The sequence below is a fragment of the Panulirus ornatus genome, chromosome 58, assembly GCF_036320965.1.
Source record: "Panulirus ornatus isolate Po-2019 chromosome 58, ASM3632096v1, whole genome shotgun sequence".
NCBI lineage: Eukaryota > Metazoa > Arthropoda > Malacostraca > Decapoda > Palinuridae > Panulirus > Panulirus ornatus.
Window position 1 is genome coordinate 15,779,354 of NC_092281.1, and position 26,050 is coordinate 15,805,403.

Sequence of the window (26,050 nt, forward strand, 5' to 3'; positions counted from 1 at the left end):
TTCAATACTTTCTTCTGAAAAACTTTTCTTCTACCAAAGATGACCATTGTTGGGGTGAAACCCTTTTTCTGAGAATTATCAGGTGGCTAAGTTGTTAAGCAGATGTTCAGTGGGACAGTAAATGTCATCACAGGGTTGGGATGCTAAGTGGCAAAGGGCAGACCCATAACAAGCTAGGCCACAATCACTGAATGGATGGTTAGCAACCTGAGGGCAAGGGGTTGTAAAATCCTTATCTCTAGACATAAAGAGATTTTCTCAGCTTATAAGACAATGCCCTGATTTTTTAAAAATCAAAACCTTTTTTCTTCACACTTGTCACAAACAGAATTACTATATTACTGTATTACAGTAAAGATTTATAATGCTGTATAAGATATGAAATGGATATATGAATAATTTGAACTCTTTATTTTTGCTCACCAATAAGGATGTGGAGATGCAGGTAGGAAAATCGGTGGAAGAGAAGTTTGCAACCACTTTTGCAAGTACATCATGGCACTAAGGCCATTGATTGGCCAAGCACTGCTTATTACACTCTTTAGATTAAGTGATTTCTCTTGTAAACTGCTGTGCAAGTTATTCGACATGAAAACATTCTGGAAGAAATACGATGATATAATTTAGATTTTGAAACATTATTAGTTGTAACTTTAATGCAAAATGTGTGTATTGATGATCTTATAATCGTTACATCTCACCTCAGATAATCACAGCAGTGCAATCATTGTCTCATTAAGGTAGATAAAAGGGTAGATACTAGAAACAATCATAAGTAGTAATGAATATCATCTCACTTGTATCATCGCACCTTTGAATACTGTTTTAGATTGGCATCACAGTGTAAAACCAATTAAATTGCTACACTTGAAGATGCACAGTGATCATTCAGTGCATGCAGCATATTACTCATTTATCTAAACTATTGAAATTGCTTTTTAGCCAGCAAACTATATTTGCAATACCGGTTTAGGGATGATAGAAAATACTGGAAGGGCTGGTTCCTAAATAGGACAATAAGAAATATTTTGTTCAAGAGTGAGAGATGTATTAGTATAGAAATTGACGTTGAAAAACAGAGGCACCATAGGGTCAGTAATAAGGAGTACAGTAGCCAAATACTTTTTAACTGCTAGTACTGAATGTCTTTGCAGAACAAGTTGAGATAACTAAATGTTAAGAACTACAAACTTGTGATGTTCAAATTGAAGTCATTTTGCTTTTTGTATTTTTCTGACAAGACTAACAAGAATTTGATTGGATGGCAATTTACATGTTTATATGGTTTGTCAGTCGGGGAGATGTCATGAACACGGCTTAAGAGAACGCTTAATTGACTGAGGGACTGGTTTACATGATGAAATATATACCTTTACTGTAAAGCGAAGGTAGTTGCTTAACCTTGTGTGCTGCTCTGACTGGGTATGTAATTTATATGATAGGATGGAGTTGTTTAAATGTAAGGAATGTGATGAATTTTGTTACATTGACAAGGAACTATAAATGGCAAGTGGTGCTATAATATATCCAGCTAAACTAATTTGTAGGATCAAGATATTTTCATCAATGTTGCCAGAGGAGCCTTGCGTTTTGGGAGGGGAGGTTGTCTGGAATTTTACTTTTACTTGCCACTACTTTTATTCATTTGTTAGTTGATTACCTTGCAGGAAGAACATTGGAAAAATCAGTTTATTATTTCACATGCAGATATAATTACGAATAGCATGTACTTTTTTTTCTTCAGATCGAGTCACCCGATTGCGGTAAATTCAAAGATAAATGTTATTGCAAAGAGGTAGAGGGTTTGGATTCTTAAAGATATAAGTCCAGGGCCATAGATATTTGTAATCCGGCCATGCTATCAACTATAACCGAACCGAAGTCAGGTTTTGTAGATAAGGAAGGAAAGTTGTAATGAAAAGGATTTGATAAAATGTTTTTAGTGAAGCGCAACTTTTGTAATAATAGTAATACTAGTGCTGATAACAATGATATGGTAATGCTTTGCAAAATGTATCCTTACCAATTCAACAATGATGAAATTGATAACAGTGATCTGTGCTTTGCAAAATTTATCCCGTCTCCTTTGGTCATTTGATCAGTCATGAGATTCGTGAGCATAAGTTGCTGGAGGAAAAAAGGACTTTTTTTTTTGTGGTACGATCTTGAGGCATTTTGGCTAGTTTTCCATTCGAGGTAACGGAGAGTACATTATTGTACTGTGTGAAACAGCGACTATATATATATATATATATATATATATATATATATATATATATATATATATATATATATATATATATATATATTGGAAAGGATCACAATTTTGCGCGTGATCAAGATATTCCTATGAGTCCACGGGGAAAAGGAAACACGATAAGTTCCCAAGTGCACTTTCTTGTAATAATCACATCAGGGGAGACACAAGTTTTATCTCCAATATGATATATATATATATATATATATATATATATATATATATATATATATATATATATTTATTTCAGCAGTCAATTCCAATTTGATTTCAAAATAGCTAACTGTAGAAAGTATAGTGGTAAACAAGTCTTGTTATTTAATCAAGATAAATGAAAACCATCGTTTAGAGTGAGAAGTGAGTAGGCTGTCTTCAATGTTTTGTTGCTGAAATCCAACAGCGGGCAACTATTTCTTTGCCAGGCCTTAACCTAATTTTTATTTCAGCTGATAAATATCTTTAAAAGTTTGTACCGTGAGGCTAAATATCAGCATTTATCAGAAAGTGTTGGTTTTGGTTCCTTTACAGCAAGAAATATTCGGATGAATATTGTAAACTGAGGATGACTCTTTCTTGAATCTAGCGACATGTGATAAGTTTTGTTTGGCCTCAGCGAGGCGTGAATTGACAAGGCGAGACCTCCACTCAGTTTACTTGGCGTTGTGGAGAGAGTTGTGTGTACAACGTTGAGCACTGCAAGAATACTATGGTGTGTTCGAATACGTGAATCATAACCACGAACTAATGATTTCATCATCTTGAGTATTGCAGATTTTGAAATATTAAGCTACCCTTTTTGTTCCGTAGAAAATTGTATTTGTTAGAAAACTTGACATTGCAAGATTTGTGAGACAACTTTCCAGTTGAATGCGGGGAGTGCCATGCATGTGTGTTGTAAAGTTACTTTAAACCCATGTTTGTAGCTGTTGCTCCATGAAAAAATGGAAGTGTTCGCTACAAATAAGATATTTTTTCATGGGTAAATTCGTCGTCTACAGATGCTGTCATAGAATTTCTTTTCTGGGATTATAAATATAATTTTTTGATATGTTGTTAGTTTGCAAGACGTAGCAGCACAACAGTAAGAACCAAATCTGTAATGGATCCTGTGATAGAAAGTTAGCTCAAGACACGAGGCAAGGGAGAGGCAGTAGGGCCTTCTGTTAGTGTAGGCCAGCACAATGATAATTAGCGGCAATTTAGTGGCCGCAGTCCATTACCAGTGTTGCGTCACAACCTCAGTCCCCTTTGTTATTCCCACATTCTCCGTCTCGGTACTACTTTCAGAACCGTAACCGTATTTTTTGTCATACTTTGAACCATACACCATAACATATAACAATGCACCACCTCTGCACTAAATGCTTGCTGCTACCATACCTTTGTAGACTATCACAACTTGCAAACCACAACTTTAGTACCGTCTTTATTAAAGCTTTGCCCCCACAGTCTCCATAGTAAGTGGTGCTGCAACATTGTATCAACATTTTTTGAACACATCTCTCACATTTCTTCAAAAAGCTGTTCCACAGAACCACCATATGTATGTCTAGTATTTCTCTAGTATTACTAGAGTTCCTCCCATACCTCAGCTACCAGCAGATTTCATTACGTCAATATCAACCATCCTCTCCTCCCGTGTTGCCTTACTTTATCTTCGTCCCTCCTGTACCGCCTTATTATATCTTACAGAATTTTTGTCTGTCACCTTCCCATTTCAAGATTACCATATATCTTATGTGTATCTCCAGTCGAAGAGCACTCCTTCCTACTACCACCATAGCCACTATAGGTTTCTCGCTGTGTACTGCCACACAGCATTTAATGCTCTGATACCCTCACTACTACCATATCTTTTTTCATTTACAACATTTTGATACAATCATGTGTCTTAGTCCCTCCTTTGTACAGGTATCCAAGCACCACCACAGTAACTTGTCCTTACCTTATGGTACCTCTTTTGTACAACTGTGCCATAACACTACTGCTATACCTCCTCTGTGCAGCTGAACCCCATTACAACTCTGATACCTTGTCACGACAATCCTCAACAACTAGCGCATCACTGTTGCCGTAGCTATTCAGTCCATCTGTACTCTATCACTACTGCCTTACACCTTCACTACAGCCGTACCCCCATCACTGCTGCCAAACCTCTTCACTACTGCCAAACCTCTTCACTACTGCCAAACCTCTTCACTACTGCCAAACCTCTTCACTGCCACTGACTGCCACCATACGTCCTCAATACCACCGTAACTGCTGACCGCCATCATACCTCATGACCACCACTTTTCATAACCCCAGACTACCTCCATACCTCCTGGTTACCACGATACCCGTCTACAACTATACTTCCTGACACACTTCAACTGATTACCACCATATTTCCTGTTCACTACATTCCTCCGAACCACTATCATACCTTCTGTCTACCACCATACCTCCTGACTACTACTTTATCTGTTTACCACCATACTTCTTAACGTCCATCATATTTTCCGTCTACCACTATATCTGCTGACTGCCACCAGATCTCCAGAACTCATTCTATCTCCTGGCTACCACCATACCCGACTACCTCTGTACCTTTTGACTCACCATACTTCGTGACCACCACTGTGCCTATCACCATACCTCCTGATTAATACTGTACTCCCTGACTGCCGTTATACGTCCTGATTACCACTGTATCACCATACCTCCTGACCAGCCTGGCACCTCATGACCACTACCATTCCTTTTGTCTACCTCCTGACCACCAGTATACTTCCTAGCTACTTTTATACGTCTTGTTTACCACCATTGCTCCAGACTCACCATACTTCGTGACCACCACTGTGCCTATCACCATACCTCCTGATTAATACTGTACTCCCTGTTTACCACCATTGCTCCAGACTCACCATACTTCGTGACCACCACTGTGCCTATCACCATACCTCCTGATTAATACTGTACTCCCTGACTGCCGTTATACGTCCTGATTACCACTGTATCACCATACCTCCTGACGAGCCTGGCACCTCATGACCACTACCATTCCTTCTGTCTACCTCCTGACCACCAGTATACTTCCTAGCTACTTTTATACGTCTTGTTTACCACCATTGCTCCAGATCACCACTGTACCTCCTGACCACCACTGTATCTCTTGACCACCAGAGCTCTTGACTCACCATACTTCCTTACTACCAGCATACCTCCGGAATACACCATATCTCATGTCTACTACCATAACTCCTGACCACGAACTTAACTCAAAAGGTATAGTGGTCACATCAGAACATCAGACAGACCTCCCTGTATGATCGGAAGGCAAAGACCTGACTGTCAACTTTAGACGTAGTCCCCCCCCCCCCCCCCCCCCCGGTATCCTACTAGGCACAGTCCTCAGTGCCTACACCAGACACAGTCTCCGTGTATCCTCACTAGGCACTGGCCTCAGTGGCCACAACATATAGTCACTCTATTTCCTCACTAGGCACAGGCCTCAATATTGGTCCACACTAAACACATTTCCCTTGTATCCTTACAAGATACAAGCCTCGATGTCCACACCAGACACTGCCTTCCCTGTATCCTTACTAGGCACAAGACTCATTGTCCACGCCAGACACAATCCCCTTGTGTCTCCACTAGGCACAGGCCTCATTGTCCACACCAGACACTGTGCTCCCTGTATCCTTACTAGGTAAATGCTTCGGTGGTCACATCAGACACAGTATTTCCTGTATCTTCACTAGGTACAGCCTTCATTGGCCACACCAGACACTGTTCAGGCCTCAGTGTCTACACCTAGACTTGCAAAGAGCTTTCGAGGAAGTACATCGCATAAAAGATGGTTTAAGTGAATTTGAATCATGCCATGGAGTATGCGCGTGGGTTGGAGAACTGCCTCAACAGACAGCAAACAACGAGTGGTATTAAACGGGGAAGCATCTGAGCTGCTCAGCGTGATGTGGTGTGCCACAAGGCTAAATACCTATTTTTGATTTTCATCATATGTATCAGACGGAACAAACGTGAAAACCTCAGAAGTTATCTACAACATGAAATTAGAAAGTAAACCCCAGACAAAGGGAGACCGTTTGATATTAGATTCGATTTTTATTGATGTAATTTTATTTGGCAAATGGCCCAGTTACAGACAGTTGCATTTTGTTGATAAAAGTTTATAACTTAAATAGGAAATGATTATCATCAATAGCAGTACAAGAAAAATATCGTGCTGATGAACATAGAGCTCCGCTTAACTTCATATCAAGCAAACATGAATTAGGTTTCATTACCCAAACTGTAAACTGTATAACGGAAGACAGCTGAATATGTTGGTCACATGATTATCAGATTGATAAGAATGAAGGAAAAGTAGAATTAACAGAAAAAAAAAAATTTCAAAAAGAAACCATTTTTTTTTTTTTTGTCCAAAATAGCGTACATCCTGACAAGATAGCAAATGTTCAAAACTTTGCTTTTTTTTTGTAAGATAGAGGTGCAGTGACCAGGCGTTACGTAACGATGGGAAGTTAAGAGGGTCAGATTGGTGCAAATTTGGGTGTACGTTTTGTAGCAAATTGTGTAAGCGAAGACACTTGGGTAATTTGATTCACGGCTAGATTATTTCTTTTTTTTTCAGTGAATAAGCCTGTTCAAGAATGACAGTATGATACGAAGGCATTTATTTATTGTATCTACTGGTTACGGGCTAAAATACTTCCTTTTAAGTATCAGTGAATGGAAAGTAGTGCTCATTCTGTTCATTGCATTTCGTGTAAAATAAGTTTGTCAGTATTCTGTATCCTTACTTCTTGTGCTTTCGTGTTAATTTTCCTGTTTGTAGATATACCGAGGGGAGTGGTAGGTGGGGAGGAACCTTCCGAATTACAATCCACCTTTTTTATTGCCTTTCCCAGTAACTATGACCTGGCATTTGAAAAACAAGTTTTTCACTTCCAAAATTCGTGAATACTTTTCCCTATCTCCTTTTTGCTATTCATTAACCTCTAATTATTAGTCACTTGGTGATCACGAGGGAGGAGGGGAGGTGGGGGCAAAATGGGTTTTGAATGATCACTAGTCTCCAATAAATTTCCCTCGACTTAGACGTCGTTGGCTCTACAGGCATCCACGCACCCTTCCTTAGCACATAACTGTATCTGCATCAGCCATAGTACGTTGTATCCTCATTAGACACAATCCTTGTTGTTTCCACACAACACATACTAACCTTTACCCCTCACCAGTATTGCCGTAGCCTTTGTCTAACCAGGCTCAGGCTTCTCTGTATCCTATCGAGGCACATACCTTATATTAACCATATCGTCCGTATACATACGACTTCCTCACAAATTATAGATCTTTTTATTGATTTCATTCAGACCCCTCCGTATCGCACACGTGACACGGTATCCGGTATCCACACCAATCACTGGCATCCTTGTACTCGCTTTGAACCCCACTCCTAACAGAAGTACCTTTATGATTTATTGTGTAAGGAAATATATGGATTAAATGAGTCCTAAGAGGCACATTACAGGACTGGGGTGAGGATGACTTTTGTCATTTCATCCCTTTGCGATACTGTATGATTTTATCTCGTCATATCTAATCTAATCACACTTTACTTCCAGCAGATACACACACGCTCCTCTGTTCTCTCACAGGCCACTGCATATGCATTCGTCATATCCCCACCTCCCCGTATTGAATGCTACAGATATTCTTATGTTACTGGATAAGTGCTTAGGCGGATTAAGGGAGTGTGTGTGTGTGTGTGTGTGTGTGTGTGTGTGTGTGTGTGTGTGTGTTTGGGGGGGGGTGGCTCTTACCTCAGAAAATGATCAGGCTTCCCCAATTAAAGAAATGTTCAGCCCTCATTACTGTTTACGGCACATAATCGTTTTTCGTTTGTCATGGGCTTTGATTCATGAGGTGTTGCCTCTGTATCTTAATCATGATTAGCTTCGATGACTGTTTTTATTGGTTGGCTTGTGCATATCCTCCATTGATCCCCGCCCCCCCCCTCCTCCTCGTATGAGTTGCACCAGCATGGTAGGAGGTCATTATTGTGATAACCTGAGAACACCGGTATGGGCGGAAGTAGTTATTGATAGCCTGCGAAAAGAACTGTTCCTGGTGAAGTATTTGCTTGTGTCAGTTAAAATCATAGGAGCGGGAGGGGAGGGAATAATGGCGTTACAGTAAGTCCTTTTAAACAGCCCCTCGGGTCCGTAGTCGGTAGAAAATAGTTTAAATCCTTCCCTGAATGGATGGCCATAGTGAGAGTGAATGTTGGCGACATTTGCGGTTCAGGCAGGCAGGCAGGTTGACGGCCTGAGGCGTGAAGGTGGTACTGGTGTAGGGTGTCGCCGCCGCTGCTGCTGCTGCTGTCACCCTCACCACACACCCGCCGCACCTTCGTTGTGTGTTGTGGCCACTAGTATTGTCTCTTTCCTTACCCTGTACACTCCATGCTAGTGTAGAGTTTCTGAAGTAGTTGTCTTCATTCAGGTTTTGCCCGTGATGTTATTTTTCTTTTTGCACATATTCCAATGTTCGTCTCATCCAAGTATTTAATGGTGGATATGAATGCAGTTCAAGGGTGTCGAACATGAAAGTCATTGCCTATTGTTTTCATGAAAATGCATTGTGTGGGGCTCTAGAACTCATGCACCCACAGCAGGAGAAAGTTGTGTGAAGCGAGAGTCCTTCTCTTAGAGCTTTGGTTTATGAGAGGCTACGGGCGTGCCATAGTCAAGGTCTTTGTTTGGAGCAGTGTCCACGACGGACGGTGCTTTACGTGACATGACAAATTGTCACCAGAGCCGCACGCCCCTCTCTTTGTCGTTAAGGAAGGATTTTTTTTTTCTTGAGCTGAGGCGGCACGGACAGCTGAGGTCCGGATCAAGGCCATCTCATTAACGCTATATATATATATATATATATATATATATATATATATATATATATATATATATATATTCCTACCCTTAGCCGGGTACCCATTTCATCGACCAATCCGTAAGGGTAGATGAACAGCGGGGTTGACTATGGACCGACTGCGACTGCGACGATTCGAACCAATGCACACGACCCTGGGCGGCTCGTGACTGCGTCACGGTCAGGAACGCTAACCGCTACATTCAGCATATATATATATATATATATATATATATATATATATATATATATATATATATATTGGAGGTGGAAAGATGGAGTGAAAAAGATTTTGTGTGATCGGGGCCTGAACATGCAGGAGGGTGAAAGGAGGGCAAGGAATAGAGTGAATTGGAGCGATGTGGTATACCGGGGTTGACGTGCTGTCAGTGGATTGAATCAGGGTATGTGAAGCGTCTGGGGTAAACCATGGAAAGCTGTGTAGGTATGTATATTTGCGTGTGTGGACGTATGTATATACATGTGTATGGGGGTGGGTTGGGCCATTTCTTTCGTCTGTTTCCTTGCGCTACCTCGCAAACGCGGGAGACAGCGAAAAAAAAAAAAAAAAAAAAAAATATATATATATATATATATATATATATATATATATATATATATATATTATGTAATATGTGTGTGTGTCTTCGGTGCATTACACATGACAGCTCGCGTATGGATGTGAGCGGATGTGGCCTTTCGTCTGTTTCCTGGGGCTAACGCAAGGGGGCGGCGATCGGGTGTGGGAAGAGAATGTAATTTTGTATATACCTTTTTTCTGTTCTTTCATGCATTTTGTGCTGTTTCCTGTGGGGCGGGGCGGCAGTAGCGCAGCCTTGGGCTGCAGTAGTCTTAAAAGAGATCCTGGATAACACCAGGACTCCCGTGGAAATTGGTCTTGGGTCTGTTATGATAAGAAAAAAGTGAAATTGATAAGTGGAGAAACGGGACAATGTAAAAAAAAGTTTGGTCTGAAATCGATGGCGTATATGAGTAACATAAGCAGTGAATTGGATTTGCAGAGTTTGTGACGACGGTTTTTTTTTTCTTCCTTTTGCTTTTTGGTAACAATGAGATTTAGAATCCCTGATTTTCCATTGCTTCTGCTGATCTCCATGTCAACAGTGGTTACGAGGATTTGCCATCAGGCAGCCTAACGCATGAAAATGTAATGAAATATAGTCTTGTGATTTACATATTGTGGAGTGTTATTTGTAAGGTGGAGAGAGTGTAATGGACGGAATGCCATCAAACCACTTGTGGGTAAGGGAGCCGTCATCAGAAGAGACATGCTCTCGATACACTGGAGGCACTTGCCTCACAGTTCGGTGGCTGCTGTGTGTGTGTACCTACCTCCATGTCTAGAAACTAGTGAAATACTGCAGGCACAATATAGCACGTGAATTATTATTATTATTATTATTATTATTATTATTAGTAGTAGTAGTAGTAGTAGTAGTAGTATTGGTGGGTGAAACTATTTCATTGATTAATATACTACCTTCCAGATTCATCCGTAAACAATAAGTATGGGTATACTATACAGTGGTCCTTAAGAGTAGTGAAACTATGGTATTAAGAAAGTATTGTTTACAGGATTTTACAAGACAATGGCCTAATATAGCACTGCAAGTATAATTTATGAGGCGAATCGCGATTCAGGGTCAAGTAATGCTTCAAAGGTTTGATTTTCAGAATGTGACCAACTTCAAAAACGACTTCGATTTATTTTTCCAGACTGACGTCATGGAACATAGAATACTAGAAGTAAAGGGAGTGGCAAATTATATATATATATATATATATATATATATTCCAATGAGTCCACAGGGAAAATGAAACACGATAAGTTCCCAAGTGCACTTTCGTGTAATAATCACATCAGGGGAGAGACAAGAAAAATATAAATCACTTGATATACACCATATTTCAAACATGTTAACCAAATGGCGTCCTAGCTACGTCTCTTCGTTGTATATCAACTGACTTTTATTTCTCTTGTGTCTCCCCTGATGTGATTATTACACGAAAGTGCACTTGAGAACTTATCGTGTTTCATTTTCCCCGTTGACTCATAGGAATATACTTGATCACGAGCAAAATTGTGATCCTTTCCAATATATATATATATATATATATATATATATATATATATATATATATAGATAGATAGATAGATAGATAGATAGATAGATAGATATCCCTGGGAATAGGAGAGAAAGAATACTTCCAACGTATTCCCTGCGTGTCGTAGGCGACTAAAAGGGGAGGGAGCTGGGGGGGGGGCTGGAAATCCTCACCCGTTTTTAATTTTCAAAAAGAAGGAACAGAGAAGGGAGCCAAGTGATGATATTACCTCTAAGGCTCAGTCCTCTGTTCTTACCGCTACTTCGCTAACGCGGGAAATTACGAATATGCATGAAAAAAATATATATATATGTAAACCATGGAAAGTTTTGTGTTGCCTGAATGTGGAAAAGGAGCTGTGGTTTCGGTGCATTACACATGACAGTTAGAAACTGAGTATGAACGAATATGGCCTTTGTTGTCTTTTCTTAGCGCTACCTCGCGCGCGCGCAGTGGTGGGGGAGCCATTTCATGTGTGGCGGGGTGGCGATGAGAATGGATGAAGGCAGCACGTATATGTACATATGTATATATGTATATGTCTGTGTATGTATATGTATGTATACGTTGAAATGTATAGATATGTATATGCGTGTTGTATATACATGTGTATGTGGGTGGGTTGGGCCATTCTTTCGTGTTTCCTTGTGCTACCTTGCTAACGTGGGAGACAGCGGCAAAGTATATATATATATATATATATATATATATATATATATATATATATATATATATATATATCACTACCTAATGAAATCAAATCAAATCAGACATATTGCGTAGAAGTATGGACTGCAAAGGGCATTAGGAACATGCGTAAAGGGGGTTACAGTTTTACGTATAATCATATACTGATTGGCTGATTGCATGTGGCATTATATACGTGAACACATACTTTTAATGTTTATTGATAGTAGTATATGTGATGTAATATATTTTGTAGAGGGTAGAGTGAACATGAACAATTATGTACAACATATGGTAGTTTGGGACGTGGGCGAGGAAGGGCACCCATTCCTCCCCCACAACGGTGTCGAGGTCATGCGGTCTATCAGCTCCACGGGGAGAGGGGGCTAGGCTAGCAAAGGATCAGCCGACGCCCAGCTCCATCCCACTTTGTCTCCTTACTTCCCCGACTCTCCTATACATCCTCTCATGCTATACATTGTACTGCTGAATAACGAACTTGTGCATCCAGGCGAGATGAGGTAGGAGGAGGATCGGTGGGAGTTGCTGACACGGGTCTCGGCGTCGTTAGGGTGGGCCCTGGTCGGAGCCACTTTATTGTATTTCAAAAGTATCGGAAAAGCGAAATTCCTCATCCTCTCATTTTCATTGTTACATAATCCACTGCATGCTCTTGCATTGAGTTAGTTTCTACTTCAGAGTAGGATTTTTTTTGAGTTCGTAAATCAAAAGAGAAAAGGTACCCCCTACAACCTCGCCGAACCCCCATTTCAAAGAGGTTGGGTGAGGGATCAGGCGAGGTTGTTTGCCAAGCGGTCAGTTCTGGCTCTTGACATCACTGGGATCATCATGTGCAACATCAGCTACAAACGTCATGGCCTGAAGCCAGTACATTTCCGACTAAAACTGCTCCCAATCACCACTGTTTAGGGTTTCTCTTTCTGTCCAAATAAAGTAGCCTCTGGGTTTGTCCTTGGATATTTGTCAATGCCATGCGTAGACAGCTTGAAGTTTCAAACGTTGTGGTCATGTTAAGGAAACCCCAGGGGTGAGCACCTGGGTATGATTTACTTTATTATGATTATTTTTTAAGATTATTTTCTTGTAATTACCTGTTTGTATTAAAGGGATATGGATTTTTTTTCTTTTACTCAGGAACCCCATCACTTGAACATTCTCTGCTGTCATGCAGCTTCTTAAATTTTTCCATGCTGTCTGTATTAACCATGTATTCAATAATTCTATTCGATTACATCTTTTATAGAAAAAAAAATCGCTTTATTTCATGTTATGGCCTCTTGTTCTATCCATACACCTCACGAACCACTGTTGAACTTTCGCTCAACCCTCCATCCACTCTTACCCTTGCATTTGCTTTTCTATAGAAGGCTTTCCCACCATCCTACCCTATTTATATCCTTAATATATCCTATAAAGCATTCCACTCAGCTCTGTCATATACTTTTCCCTGATCCATAAAAGCTGCATACAACTTCTAACCTTTGACAACCTTTGACTAGATACTTTTTCACAGTCACCTTCACCACAGAAGTGTGATCCACACATCCCCTACCTTTCCTAACCCCCCCCCCCTTGCTCCTCACTTATGCTACATTCAATCACTTCTATACTTAGCACCTTTGCATTTGAATTAAGGAACAATAATAGCTTTTATTCAGTCCTTACGCACAAATTTCTGTCTCCATACTTATTTACACATCAAATGCATCCTCGCTATCACACTTTCTTCTCCATACTTAAGCATTTCAGTCATAATCCCATCCTCTATAGGTGCCTTTCCTACCTTCAGCCTCATTATTGCCCTCGTGATCTCCCTTTTTCTTTAGGCCCATGCACCTGTATCTTTCTTCCATCCATACCCATACATGTATCAACTGTTGCCCCACTTTCTCCCACAGTCATCAGTCCTTCAAAATATTCTTTCTGTCTTCCTTTCACTTTTTCCTTTTGGTTCTGCAACTCCACTTCCTTACTTCTCAGGTATTGTTATATTTCTCAGTAGCTTCCATATCTCAGGTGATAATATGTTGCTCAGAAGCCTTCAGCACCATCTTCTGAAACGTTTCTCCATAGCTTTCAGTTGTTGCTGATGTATTTCTGTAACTTCTTGCCTTCAGGTGATGATAAGTTTCTCATTAGCTTCCAGACTTCAGGTGATAAGGTGTTGATATGTTTCTCTGTAGCTTCCAGCCCTCAGGGATATGTTTTTCAAAAGCCCTCAGTCCTCCAGTGTTGATATGTTTCTCAGTAGCCTTCAATCTTCTGATGATGATCTTTCTCAGTAACTTCTTGCCCTTTGGTGATATGTTTCATAAAAGCATCCAGTCTTCTGATGATATGTTTATCATTAGCTTCTATCCTTCAGGTGATGATGTGTTTCAGAAATCTCCAGCCCTCTGTTGCTGATATTTCTTTGTAGCTTCTAGCCCGCAGGTGATGTTTCTCAGAAGCTTCCAGCCCTTTTGTGTTGTTTCTTAGTAGCTTCCATGCCCTCTGATGATGACAGTTATACGTAGCTTCCAGCCCTCTGGTTAAATGTTTCTCAGCCTCTTTTAGTCCTCTGATGATGTTTCTCTGGAGCTTCCAGCTCTCTGATGATGTTGCTCTTTTGCTTCCAGCCCTTTGGTGATGACATACTTCTCTACCTTCTATCCCTTTGGTAACAATATATTTTTCAGTAGCTTCCAGCCCTTTGGTGACAATATGTTTCTCAGTAGCTCTCAGCCCTCTGGTGATAATATGTCCCTCTGGAGCTTCTTGTCCTTTGGTTGATGGTATGCATCTCAAAGTAGTTTCTGGCTATTTGGTTTCTTCACGGTTCTATTGTAATTCATAAAAGGATAATTTTTTTTTATTGAGACAAAGAGAAGCTCCTTCTGGTGAAAAGTGAAGTTTCAAGAAATTTTTAAGTTAATCAGTCTAGAGTTACTGCTTCTAAGAAAATTGCTCTCAAGTAGTTGTGTGAGTATTAGAGGTTGCCTTCAGGAAATTTTAGACTTACAGATGTATGACACTTGGCTTTCACATGGTGTAATGGAGTCAGAAAATTTGCATGAACTCAACATTTACTCGACCTTTTAAGGACTTTGCCATAGAAATACCAAACAAAATGCGGTAAAACTAGCTAGAGGACTAGTTTTTACAAATGTTCTTTTTCCTGCCATTAAGAAAGATTCAGGGGGAAAAGAATGTTTCTTGATCTGAAGGTTGAAACAAACAAAAATGCAAAAATTTATAATGACCACAATGGTAAATGTTTGCAATATTGTGCAGAGAACTGAGTGAAGACTGTATGTTTGGATCTGAAGGACTTTTACTGATACATTCTTATTCATTTCAAGATGAGGAAACTCTTGACTTTCTGGGTAGGTAAGGAGACTGGACAATTTAGATGATACCCTCTGGACTAAACATCACAGATTTTTACCAGATTTACCTCAGCCCTCATGATCAGACTGACATTATTGAAAACATTAGTGCTGGTTTATTCTGGCAGTTTTCTGATGAAGGCAGATCTGGAAGGAGAATTTCCTGCATAGTGGTTCATTTGTAAGATAAATATCCTTTACATCATATGACACCTAGAGCTGGAAATGTTGCTTTTATAGTTTTCAGTATCATTATTATGAAAGGTATATGGGAAACTGGATGAGTTAATTACTTTGATGTGTATAAGTTGCTAGCTTAATACAGGTATTATAGAATATTTATGGAATAGGGAAAGTAATACATTTTAAAGAATTATAATAAATGTGATAATATGAGAATTATTTTTATATTGTTATTTTATGATTACAAGGTCATGTGCACCAAACTTTTGTTAATATTAATTCATTTAATGAGTAAGTAATATTGTGTTGCTTATCTTTGTATTCTTTCAATATTTATTGATTTAGCCATATTCTACCATAATGGTTAAGATTTTACTCAGTTAACTGAGGTAACAGCCTCATCTTTTTATGATTTTAACAAAATTTTCCTGTTGCTTTTAACCAGAAAGATAGCATGGATTTGAAGAAATTTAGGTAATGAATTATTGCATCCTCAGTAAAATTTTCTTATTAGCTGCTATCTTCCTGCTGTCATAACTGCTTTGATATTGTATTTATCATTTATTGTGGTGCTAATGACTTCAAATGATCTCCAATTCTTCGTGCCTTTATATTTAGTGTTTAATAATTGTCATACATTTTGTTTTTTACATTTCATATTTGTTTATTTTCATCTATTTCTTATATATTGATGTTTTTATACCAGGTTCTCAGGAAATCATTTGACCATGATTATGAAGTATGATGAGTGATTACATAGCAGTCAGAGAACATTATTAAGGAATTTCACTCAGGAATATGACTAAAAGAATAAGTGTGGTCAGCAGTACACAGCTGTGGATTCACGATGGATAAGATAGAGAAATAAGTACCAATAGAGTGAACCTAGCATTTATTTGTAACAAGAAAAGTACTGAGGCAGCAAGAGAGGTGTGTTTGTGTGTGTTTCCTGGATGAAGATGATGCTGCAACGAGGGGGTGGTTGGGGAGATCATTGGTGTCCCTCAACAGAACCACCTATACCATGCTCTCCATGCACCCACCCCTACCCACCATACTGGACTATTGGCAGGTACAACTGAAACTTTTTGAGGGAGCACAGTCAACACACTGAGTTAAGATTAGTGGCTGTTTGCTTATTCGCACTTTGTAAAGTTGTGGTTGTGGGTTCACTGATGCTTTATTTATTGCTTTACGGTTGGTGGTGGTATGTACTATAATTGCTTTTGAAATTATAATGAACTTTTTAGGCCTGCATTTTACTGTATTCTATGATAAGAGCAGGACTTTAATGTTTTGGTACTGATAATATGACTACAATGAATCCTTGCCAATTCAACAAAGTAAGGGGAACATATTTATCAGAGGCCCCATTGAAAAGAGGTCTGTAGCCAGAAAAAACAATGAGGCAGTTCCCTGATCTTATATAAGCATTGAAAGAAGCAGATTTACTTTTAATTGTAATGGTCTTGTACTAACTCCATACTTAATTGTAAGGCTCTTGTATTTCCTTTGTATTCCAGTGCTTGAAGAAGCCTTTGAGTTCTTGTTGGACATGTATTTATCCACTTGTTTAGGAAGCATCTTTAATGGCAAAAAGTCCAGCAGAAATTAGTCACAAGATCACATCCTGTGAGCTTTTGGTGGTGTGAAGTCACTTCTTACTCAGAAGAGGAAATATGATCACAGTGCACATGAGAATCTCCATGCAGTGATCATACCACTGAGAGTGTCCTTGAGACGAGTCTTGCAAGTTTTGTCATTTTATGTGAAAACATTCAGATATTTATGTTCAGATAAATTGAAAATTGAATTGGTGAGAGTTCATTGTATAAGAATGTTCTGGAGATGGATTAAGAAGAAAGAAAAGATGGAAAGACAATTCACAATATTTGAATAGCAGAGGGAAAAAATATTTTGAAGTATGAAGAATTGTACTAGATGATAGAATGTTGCTTAAGGAAAATGATAGACAGTAAAGGTTATGTTTTAATGAAGTTATGAAGGCATCATAGTGGCTGATGTTTAGTGAAGCCTTGGGATGGACACACTGATGGGAACAGTATTGAAAAGGGGAGAAATATGTTCCATCAGTCTAGTTGATGGGATCATTATTGAAAGGAGGGAAGACATATGTCCCATTCGTGGTCTATGATGAGTACTTGGGATTAAGTAGAAAACCATGTGCTTCAGTATTAGTTAGTAATAATACCACTGAATAGAAAAAATTTCTGGAAAAAATTGTGCATCAAATTAAGAAAGATTAGAGTATTAAGAGGAAGGTCCATGTAATTGTTTGCAGGAAATTTACAGATATGATTAAAGATAAGTTGTGATGAATTGATATGGGTTGATATGGGAATAATATGATAGAAAAAGAATGAAATATCTTGAAAATTTGAGTTCATACACCTTTAATATTAGAAAAAGCTCATGCCTGATACATGAAATTTATTGTTAAAGATGAAGAATTTTCCAGGTATTACAGTAAAAGTATCATGTAAATATTGAGAGAAAACTTCATGAATTATGTAGTTTAATGCTCAAATGGGAAGCATTAAATCACCATGACTGATGAACATCAAATTTTTGAATAGGGATTTGATGATTATCAGAAATGCAGTTGTAGAAATTAGTGTAGTTTATGTAGAAAAATGTTTGCTGAAAAGTGAATTGTACAGGAATTGCCTGTTGGTAGTAGGAAAATGTAGAATGGCAGACTAGATGAGAGAAGTATGAGGAGACACGAATTGTGCAAGGTTGTTGAGAAATTATGCAAGGTTGTTGAGTATTTAGAGAAACTGTCATAGTGTAAGATATGCCTTTTGTATGATGGAGATAGGGTGCAAAATATTTTTTTTCTAGTGAAATATCATAACAAAGAATCAGTTTGGAGCACTTGTGGTAAAAACATTGCAGAGATTGATGTAAGGCATTTAGGGGATTGGATTATTTAACTACATGATAGAGAAGAAAGAGGAAAATATTCATGTGTGGTTAGGCTGATAGAACTGGTAGCACACTGTATTCTTGTATGAGGGACTGGGACATAATCCAACTTGCCCTTTGTTGCTTTGTCTCAAAGTTTTTACTTGTAGTGTTAGAACATTGAATTTTGGGACTATTATTTGCTCCATGAATTTTGTTCAGGTTTGCAACTTTTCATCTTCTATTTTCTTAAACATTTGTTCATGTCAGTGAATTTTCTTCCCAGTTAATCAGATGTAGACTTCATTTCCATTTGTTTTTAGGTTTTACATCTGGTTCTTGATACTTACTTCACCTTTTCTTGTGTCAAGATTTCAAAGTGTCTGTCCATGCTTAGCTGTTAGATTACAAAGGTAAGGAATTATCGACCTGGATGAATAACCCCAAGTGGGGTAATTCAAACTTTTCCATGGGGATAGTAGATGGACATGAAAATCAACCACAGTAGTTTCATAAGAAAATAGTGTAATTGATATCATATGATTGCAATGTATTAATGATTTGTACATAATTTTAATGCAGGCAGTTTTAAGTGTGAATTGCTTTCTCATGCACTGGTTTTTGATGGACAGCTATGGAAGTACTAGGCATGTTGGGTGATGGCTTGGGGCATAGGTGGAAAATGGGTTGAGAATGTGGATAAGGTAATACATTTTTTTATCTGATGTATAAATGATTATAATTAACTACTTTTACAATGTGGGCAGCATTCTATTCTAATGGGACTTCACCTCAAACTTCCATTATTGTTTGAATTTTTTTGGCTCACCTGATAAGCTCCTGTTATCACTTTGTGTCTGTCTTCATCATCTACCACCAGTCTGTAAACTTTTTACTTTCTGATCTCCATAGAAACCATCATGTCATTTGAACAGAAGAAGCTTTATGATCTTTTGTTGGTCCTTTATCAAGTTTCCTCATTTCATGCCAGTCCATCATTTAATGTGGCTTGTACATAACAGATGGTCTCTGATTTCTTGAGATTTCAAAAATTTTTGTGTTGGAAACCAGTGTACAGATTGGACCAAAACTTTACAGGGAAGATTGGCAGATGATTCACTGTCAGTTTTCCTTATTTCATGCTAATCTGAATACAATATGGCCAGTAAGTCTTGTTTACTAGTTAGGTTATACAGGCTTCCAAGAGCCTTGGGTTTTCATGAGTTCACCCAGTGAGCTGTACTCATTATTTTGCATCCACTGTTGTTATCTCTTGTCTCTCATCTGTTTGTAAACCTTTCATATTTTAATCTTAGAAACTAAAGTCAGTTTAAAGAAAACTTTTTGGAAATGAGCTATGGATGGTTCTCTCATCATGTTTCCATATTTCATACTTTTCACTCTAATATGGTTGCCACAGGGCAAAATGGCCTTTGATTGGCATAAAATTCAAAGATCAAGTTGAAAAACACTGAGAAAAATGAACCCAAACTTTATAGAAGTGATTGATGGATGGTCCTGTCAAGTTTCTCATTTTTTGCCAATCTGATGTCCAAGATGACCCTAGGTCATATTGACCAGTGAGCAGTTGAGGCTTACCTAAGCTAAGTTTTTATTTTTCTCTACCCCAGACAGATCTGCATGAGAGAGAGAGAGAGAGAGAGAGAGACTGTTTTACCCCAAAAAACAGGGTGTATCCAAGAACATACTATCCCCTCACCCACCATGATAGTACAAGCTAATGCTTGTTCATAGAGACTCAGCATCCATAAAGTGAATCACCCAGGTTTTTGATGTAATGACATGATGGTATAGTGATGATTAGTTTGAGACATCACTTGGTTTTGCTGAAATGAAGTGTATTCCAGTTTTTTCCTTCTAATGATTTTACATTTTTCAAGAATGTTGTTGTATGATTAATGTGTATGTATCTGCTAACCATGAATCTTACTTGTAGATTGTAATGGCAATATGCTTTTCCTTAGCTGTATACTGTAAGTCACGATAAGATTTTTTTTTTTTTTTTTTTTTTTTTTTTTTTTTTTTTTTTGTCTGTTAAAGAGTTTCCATCTCACAGGGTGAAGTTTGGTGTGTCGCTGGAGCAAGTGTGCAAGAACGATATCCCAGGGCCTTTGTTGGTGCTCATCCTCAAGCTAAACAAAGAGGGACCCACCAAGAAAGATGTCTTTCGTGCCCCAGGTCATCAGGGATCCATGAAAAAATTGATTCACTTCTTGCAGAATGGACGTCTAGTTAATATTGGTGTGCCTTAATATTTTTGTTGTTTATTGTTTTATCATATATGTGTTTCTGAATATTAATTCGGATAAGATATTCTTCAAATTATTATGTACCGAAGAGTTATATTTTTGTTAAGTTCGTTAAATTATTTGTCACATTTTAAATTGGGATGTGCATGTATAATAAAAAATATTTAGACACACACACACACACACACACACACACACACACACACACACACACACACACAAGTGTACCTGATATTGTTGGAGTCATAGAAACAAAACTTAAAGAATTAAGATCTTACCTGTTCAGCTCAGAGGGGTACATGATAGTAAGGAGAGAAAGAGAAAGCAAGGGAATGGGAGGATTAACCCCCTTAATGAGAGATAGCTTAAGTTTCAAGAAATAGTGGAATACGGCCCATTCACCTTACCTTACCTTAGCTTCCTGCTTCAGGAGTTCCTTCTATCCTTGTAAGGCTCATGCAGCACACTAGGAGACTGGTCATACCACTAGTTTGGACCATAGGTCATAAAATATTGCGATGTGTGTGTTTGCGTGCAGAACGTGCAAGGTGTTTGAGTGGTAAGTGCTTGGTGTCTTCTTTATGATAGTTGCTTTGTGGGCATGAAGGGTCTTGGTATGTGTTGAAATGGTGTTTGTAGTGTTTTAGTGATGTGTGTTTTCCTTATTGTAAATGGGAGAGTGTGACTTGTGTTTGTTCGGTAGTGTAGTTTTTGATGGGTGTATATCCCCAGGGCTGAAGTTCAAGACATTTGGGAAGTCGTTTATTTAATGTTTTCTGACTTATTTCACCATGTATGTGTTTTGTCTTTTTTCTGTTTGTTAAGGGTGGGGTATCTGAATATAGGTTATTGAGCTGTGAAGAAGTGGTAAGCTTTTTATTTTTACTTGAATGTTGGTGGTTAGAGTGGTGGGGCTTTAGTAATGTCTCACAGAATTGAGTACTGTGCATATGATGAGACTGTTCTGGGAGGATTTTTATTTTATGGAAGGTGTTGAGTGTTTGTAGTTGCTAGGCCACCAGTTATTGTCCTAAGTGCACTAGATCGTATGATTTGCAGCTTTGTTATATTTGGTTTTGAGAAGTTAGAAAACCAGGCAGGTAAGGTATATTTTAAAATGGAGTTGATGAATTGTTTATATAGGATGTTGGATTCTCTTTCCTGTCCAAATATGGTGCTAGTTAGTGTTCTGAGGGCATTTAGTTTGTGTTTATGTTACTGGGGCGGGATGTGAATAGTTTATTTGTCATACGTGACACCTAGAATGGTTGGAGTTTTGTTCAGAGGAAGAGACTGTCCATTCAAGGTGAATGGAGGGTGTAAGCTGGATTCATGTCTCTTTGGGATTAAAAGAGTGATCAAAGACGTCTCTGCAGATGCTGATATTTTGTTCTGGGTGACCTATGTTACCAGTTGTGTAATGTAGTGCTGCATGTTTGATGTTGCTAATGTAGTGTTAGGATCTTATGATGTAGATCTTGAGGTCATCTGCAAAGGAGAGGACCCACATTTTGGGGTTTGCTTAAGGTAATGGGTGGTCATATAGGAAGAGATTGAAGAGAGTTGGAGAAAGAACTGCTCCTTTGGAAACTCCACTGTAGAGTTTAAGTGTTTTAGAGGTGAAGTCATTGTGGCAACCAGCTATGTCATTGGCCAGCCACTTTTAGACATTGTTGTGGAGGGTTTTGTTAAGTATTTTTTGTGTGAGGATGTTAGGAGATAGTGTCAAATGCTTTGATAGTGTCCGTTTTGTTTACTTCTGTGCAGGAGGTAGGCTTTGCTTGGTTAAATCCATCTCTAATGTGTTGTGTGAACTCATGTTTGTAGTTCTTTTGCTATGTAGCCAGGTTAGGTTGAAGAAAGTGCTTTGATGTGCAAATCAGCCATACTGTTTAATGTGAAAATTTGATATGATACATGTAAGGGTCTTTAGCATGAGGTTTCTTGTAGGTTTTGATGGCATTGCTTTATCAGTGGGAGTGGAAGGTAGGTGGGCATTTGTTTCTGGATGGATTTAGTGTAGCTTTTTTATGATCCTTGGCACATTCAAACAGTACATAATGGGAAGATTAACTGTTGGGAAGAATGTATGGCAGTGTTGATAGTATTTAATCTTACAGAGACCTCAGTGATAACAATGAATGGACAATTAGGATGGTATATGAAGCAATGAAACATTCACTTCTTAGAGATGGTAGAATACTGATAATGGATTTCATTATGAAGAGATAGACTTGGGGAATCTGTCTTTTCATGATGAGAGGGAGTCGTGGAGACTCAAGCTTTCAGAGTGTTTACAGGAAAATTTACTCTACCAAGATGTCAGTAAGCATACTAGGATGAGAGGACTGCTGCATCAGTATTGCTAGAACTTGTCTTTACACATACTAAGCAAGGATATTAAGACATTTTATTTATGATACACCAGTTGAAGTAAATGATTGTGTAATTCTCAAGTTTTCTTATGTGGTAAATGAGGATATTGAAAGAGCAGATGTAGACAAAGCATAAAGAGGAGATATAGTTATCGAAATTACTCATCCCTCAACAATTTTTATGGAAACATAGATTGGGAAATGGACTTCATTAGCCAGGAACCAGGGCTTTGTGATGAAAGGTTCTGGGAACTTTACAGTGAAGGATTAGGAACATAGGTACCATTATCCTTCAGATAGAGAGGGAATGTTAAGGAAGAGGAAGCTTGTTGTGATAAAAGATGTCAAAAAGCAAAGGAGCTTTGAAATGTTTAATTGCAAAACAACAGATGGTACTCCAGCCAGACAACATTTGAGATATAAGAGAGCAAGGAATGAGTATATCAGGATAAGAGGGGAGGAACAAAGAAACTTTGAAGAGACTGTTGAGGACAAGTGCTGGAATAAATTCAAAAATTTACTGAAGAAGTTTGTAGATACTTACATAACCCTGAACATGCAGGAGGATATGAGGCATGCATGGGATAAAGCGAATTGGAATGATGTGGTACACTTGGGGCGACGTCCTGTCAGCAGGCTGAACTTGAACATATGAAGCTGTCGGGGAAGCCATAGAAAGGTCTGTGGGGCCAGGTTGAAGATAGGGAGCTCTGGTTTTTGTTCCATTATACATGGGAGCTAGAAAGTCGATGCAGGGTAATGAGGCTATTTCTGTGTCAGTTCATGGAGTTACCACACTTACTCTTGAAACAGTGAACATGGAAAAAGAAAGATTTTTAATTTATTCATGTAAGTAAAGTTCTGCTTATGTAGATGTATGTTTAATTAATGTGTAAAGAATTTGTATAATGTTAGATATAAAAATATACAGGGTGTCTCAAACAATGTACTCACTTATTGACACCCTATAACTCACTGAATTTTTTCCTTATTTTCAGGTAAGAAAAAAAACCCAGTGAGTTATAGGGTGTCAAAAAGTGAGTACATTTTTTTTGGGGACACCCTGTATAAATGATAGGTATGAGTAATATGAAGTTACAAATGAAAATACACAAAGTGTGTTTAATAAGATCAGATGTACATGGAGGCTTTGTGTTACAACATTTCATATTGCAGTGTTTTATAGTTTCATAGTGGGGTTCATTGTATCAACTCATAACACTGTGCTTTGACATGCAACAGATTAGAAAGAGCGAATTTTTTTTCAATGTCATGAAATATATTTTCTCTTCATAATAAAGTAAATGATTATGATTTGGGGTAATTTTGTACTTGTAATTATGTTTCTGCAAAATACCATTTTGTATCCTACCAACTGGAAAAATACGTTCGTTTGTGTTCACTTTTACCCTGCTATTTACTGTAACCACAGTAAATGTAGACATTTCAGTAAGTTAGGATGTCATCCAGTTGAGACAATTGTTGGAACAGATGTTTAAAGTTGATGCCAAGGTCATGAGAGAAGTAAAGAATGATAACGAATGCATTAACCTACATGGAAATCTGGGTTCACTCTAAAGTTGGTCAGATAAATAGATGAAGAAATTCAATCCAATTAGATGCAAGGTGATGAGGATGGGACAAAGCAAAAGAAAGCCTCATTGTGATTATTACCCAGTGGGAAATTATGTAGAGGAATCTGTGTGAGAAAGAGGTCAAGGGGTAGACGTTGAACTTTATTTATCGACAGAGCTACATATTAGGTGAACTGTTTGCTGGCATATGTAAGAATTGCATTCAAATACATGGACAGGAACATGTTCTAAGAATTTTCCACTACAGATGTTAGACCAAAATGGAATATGCATAGCAAGTTTAATCACTGCACCTAAAGCAACTCATAGATCTGATTGAGTGAGTACAGAAAAGAGCAACTAAGGTGGTAGATGAATTAAAAGAATTGAGAGGTAAGAGAGGCTGAGGGTTACAAAGCTATCACCATGGAGGAGAGGAGAAAGAGGTGAGACCTGATATCAGCCTTCAAATTTCTGAATTGGCTGGATGATACTGTTAGTAAGTAATTTTTCAAGAGTTGTGCCACCAGAGTAACGAAAGGCTATTGCAAAAAGCTTGGTAAAAAAGCTGATTGGTAAGGATGTAAAGAAGTATTGGTTTAGTGTTAGTTGGTGGATGGTTGGAATATACTACCCAGTGAAACAGCAAATGCTGTTAGTTTACAGAGGTTCCAAAGACAATCTGATAACATAGAAGGTTTAGGAGACAAGGCCCCATGAGTTCAGAACTTTTTCCCCCTTTTGTACAAAAAACGTGATTGCAAATAGGTAATTACATCCAGGGTGTGGACAGGATGGGGAAAGGTGAAAGAAGGGCATAGGAAGTTTATTACCTTGGGGGAAATAAGCTGCAGGAATCTGTATGTAAAGGAGACCTAAGTATAATCCGTAACCTGTCACCAGGTATCCTTATCAGGAGACTTGTTAATAGGCAACTTTCTGCTGACAAATGACTTTAATTGCATTTATGTATATGGATAAGGGAATATTTGGTGAACTGTTCACGACATATTCACATATCAGACCAATGCTGGATTATGCTTAGATAAGATTTGCATAGACTTTGTTTGCCTATTGTGATTAACGCACATGAATTAAGGATAAGAATGTACAATACTTTTCTTGTCTTTTGTTTTCAACATAAAATATTTGAGTAATTAAGTATCAAAGGGTCAACATGGCAAATGTTTGAGTGAGTAGGAGTGCATGGTGGAGTGGGTATCTGCCAGCTGCTTGGTAGACAATGCCATTTACAACACATGGCGAGTATATGAGGAAGAAATAATGTGAATTTTGATTTGTGAGCAAAAGAACATCT

General features: G+C 38.3%; 1 protein-coding gene across 7 annotated transcripts in view; it reads left to right on the top strand.

Annotated features, from left to right (window-relative positions):
* The window catches only part of LOC139766567 (uncharacterized), a 143,603-nt gene that overhangs the window by 14,059 nt on the left and 103,494 nt on the right, over nucleotides 1-26,050 (top strand). For 4 of the 7 annotated variants that reach the window (XM_071695384.1, XM_071695385.1, XM_071695379.1 and 1 more), the window contains 2 exons: nucleotides 16,292-16,657; nucleotides 20,591-20,775. In XM_071695384.1, the coding sequence (XP_071551485.1) occupies nucleotides 16,539-16,657; nucleotides 20,591-20,775 (304 nt within the window). In that variant the 5' untranslated portion in view covers nucleotides 16,292-16,538. Of the gene's footprint in view, nucleotides 1-2,909; nucleotides 2,967-16,291; nucleotides 16,658-20,590; nucleotides 20,776-26,050 lie in introns of those variants that run through there. The other 3 variants (XM_071695381.1, XM_071695386.1, XM_071695380.1) reach the window with 2 other exon arrangements.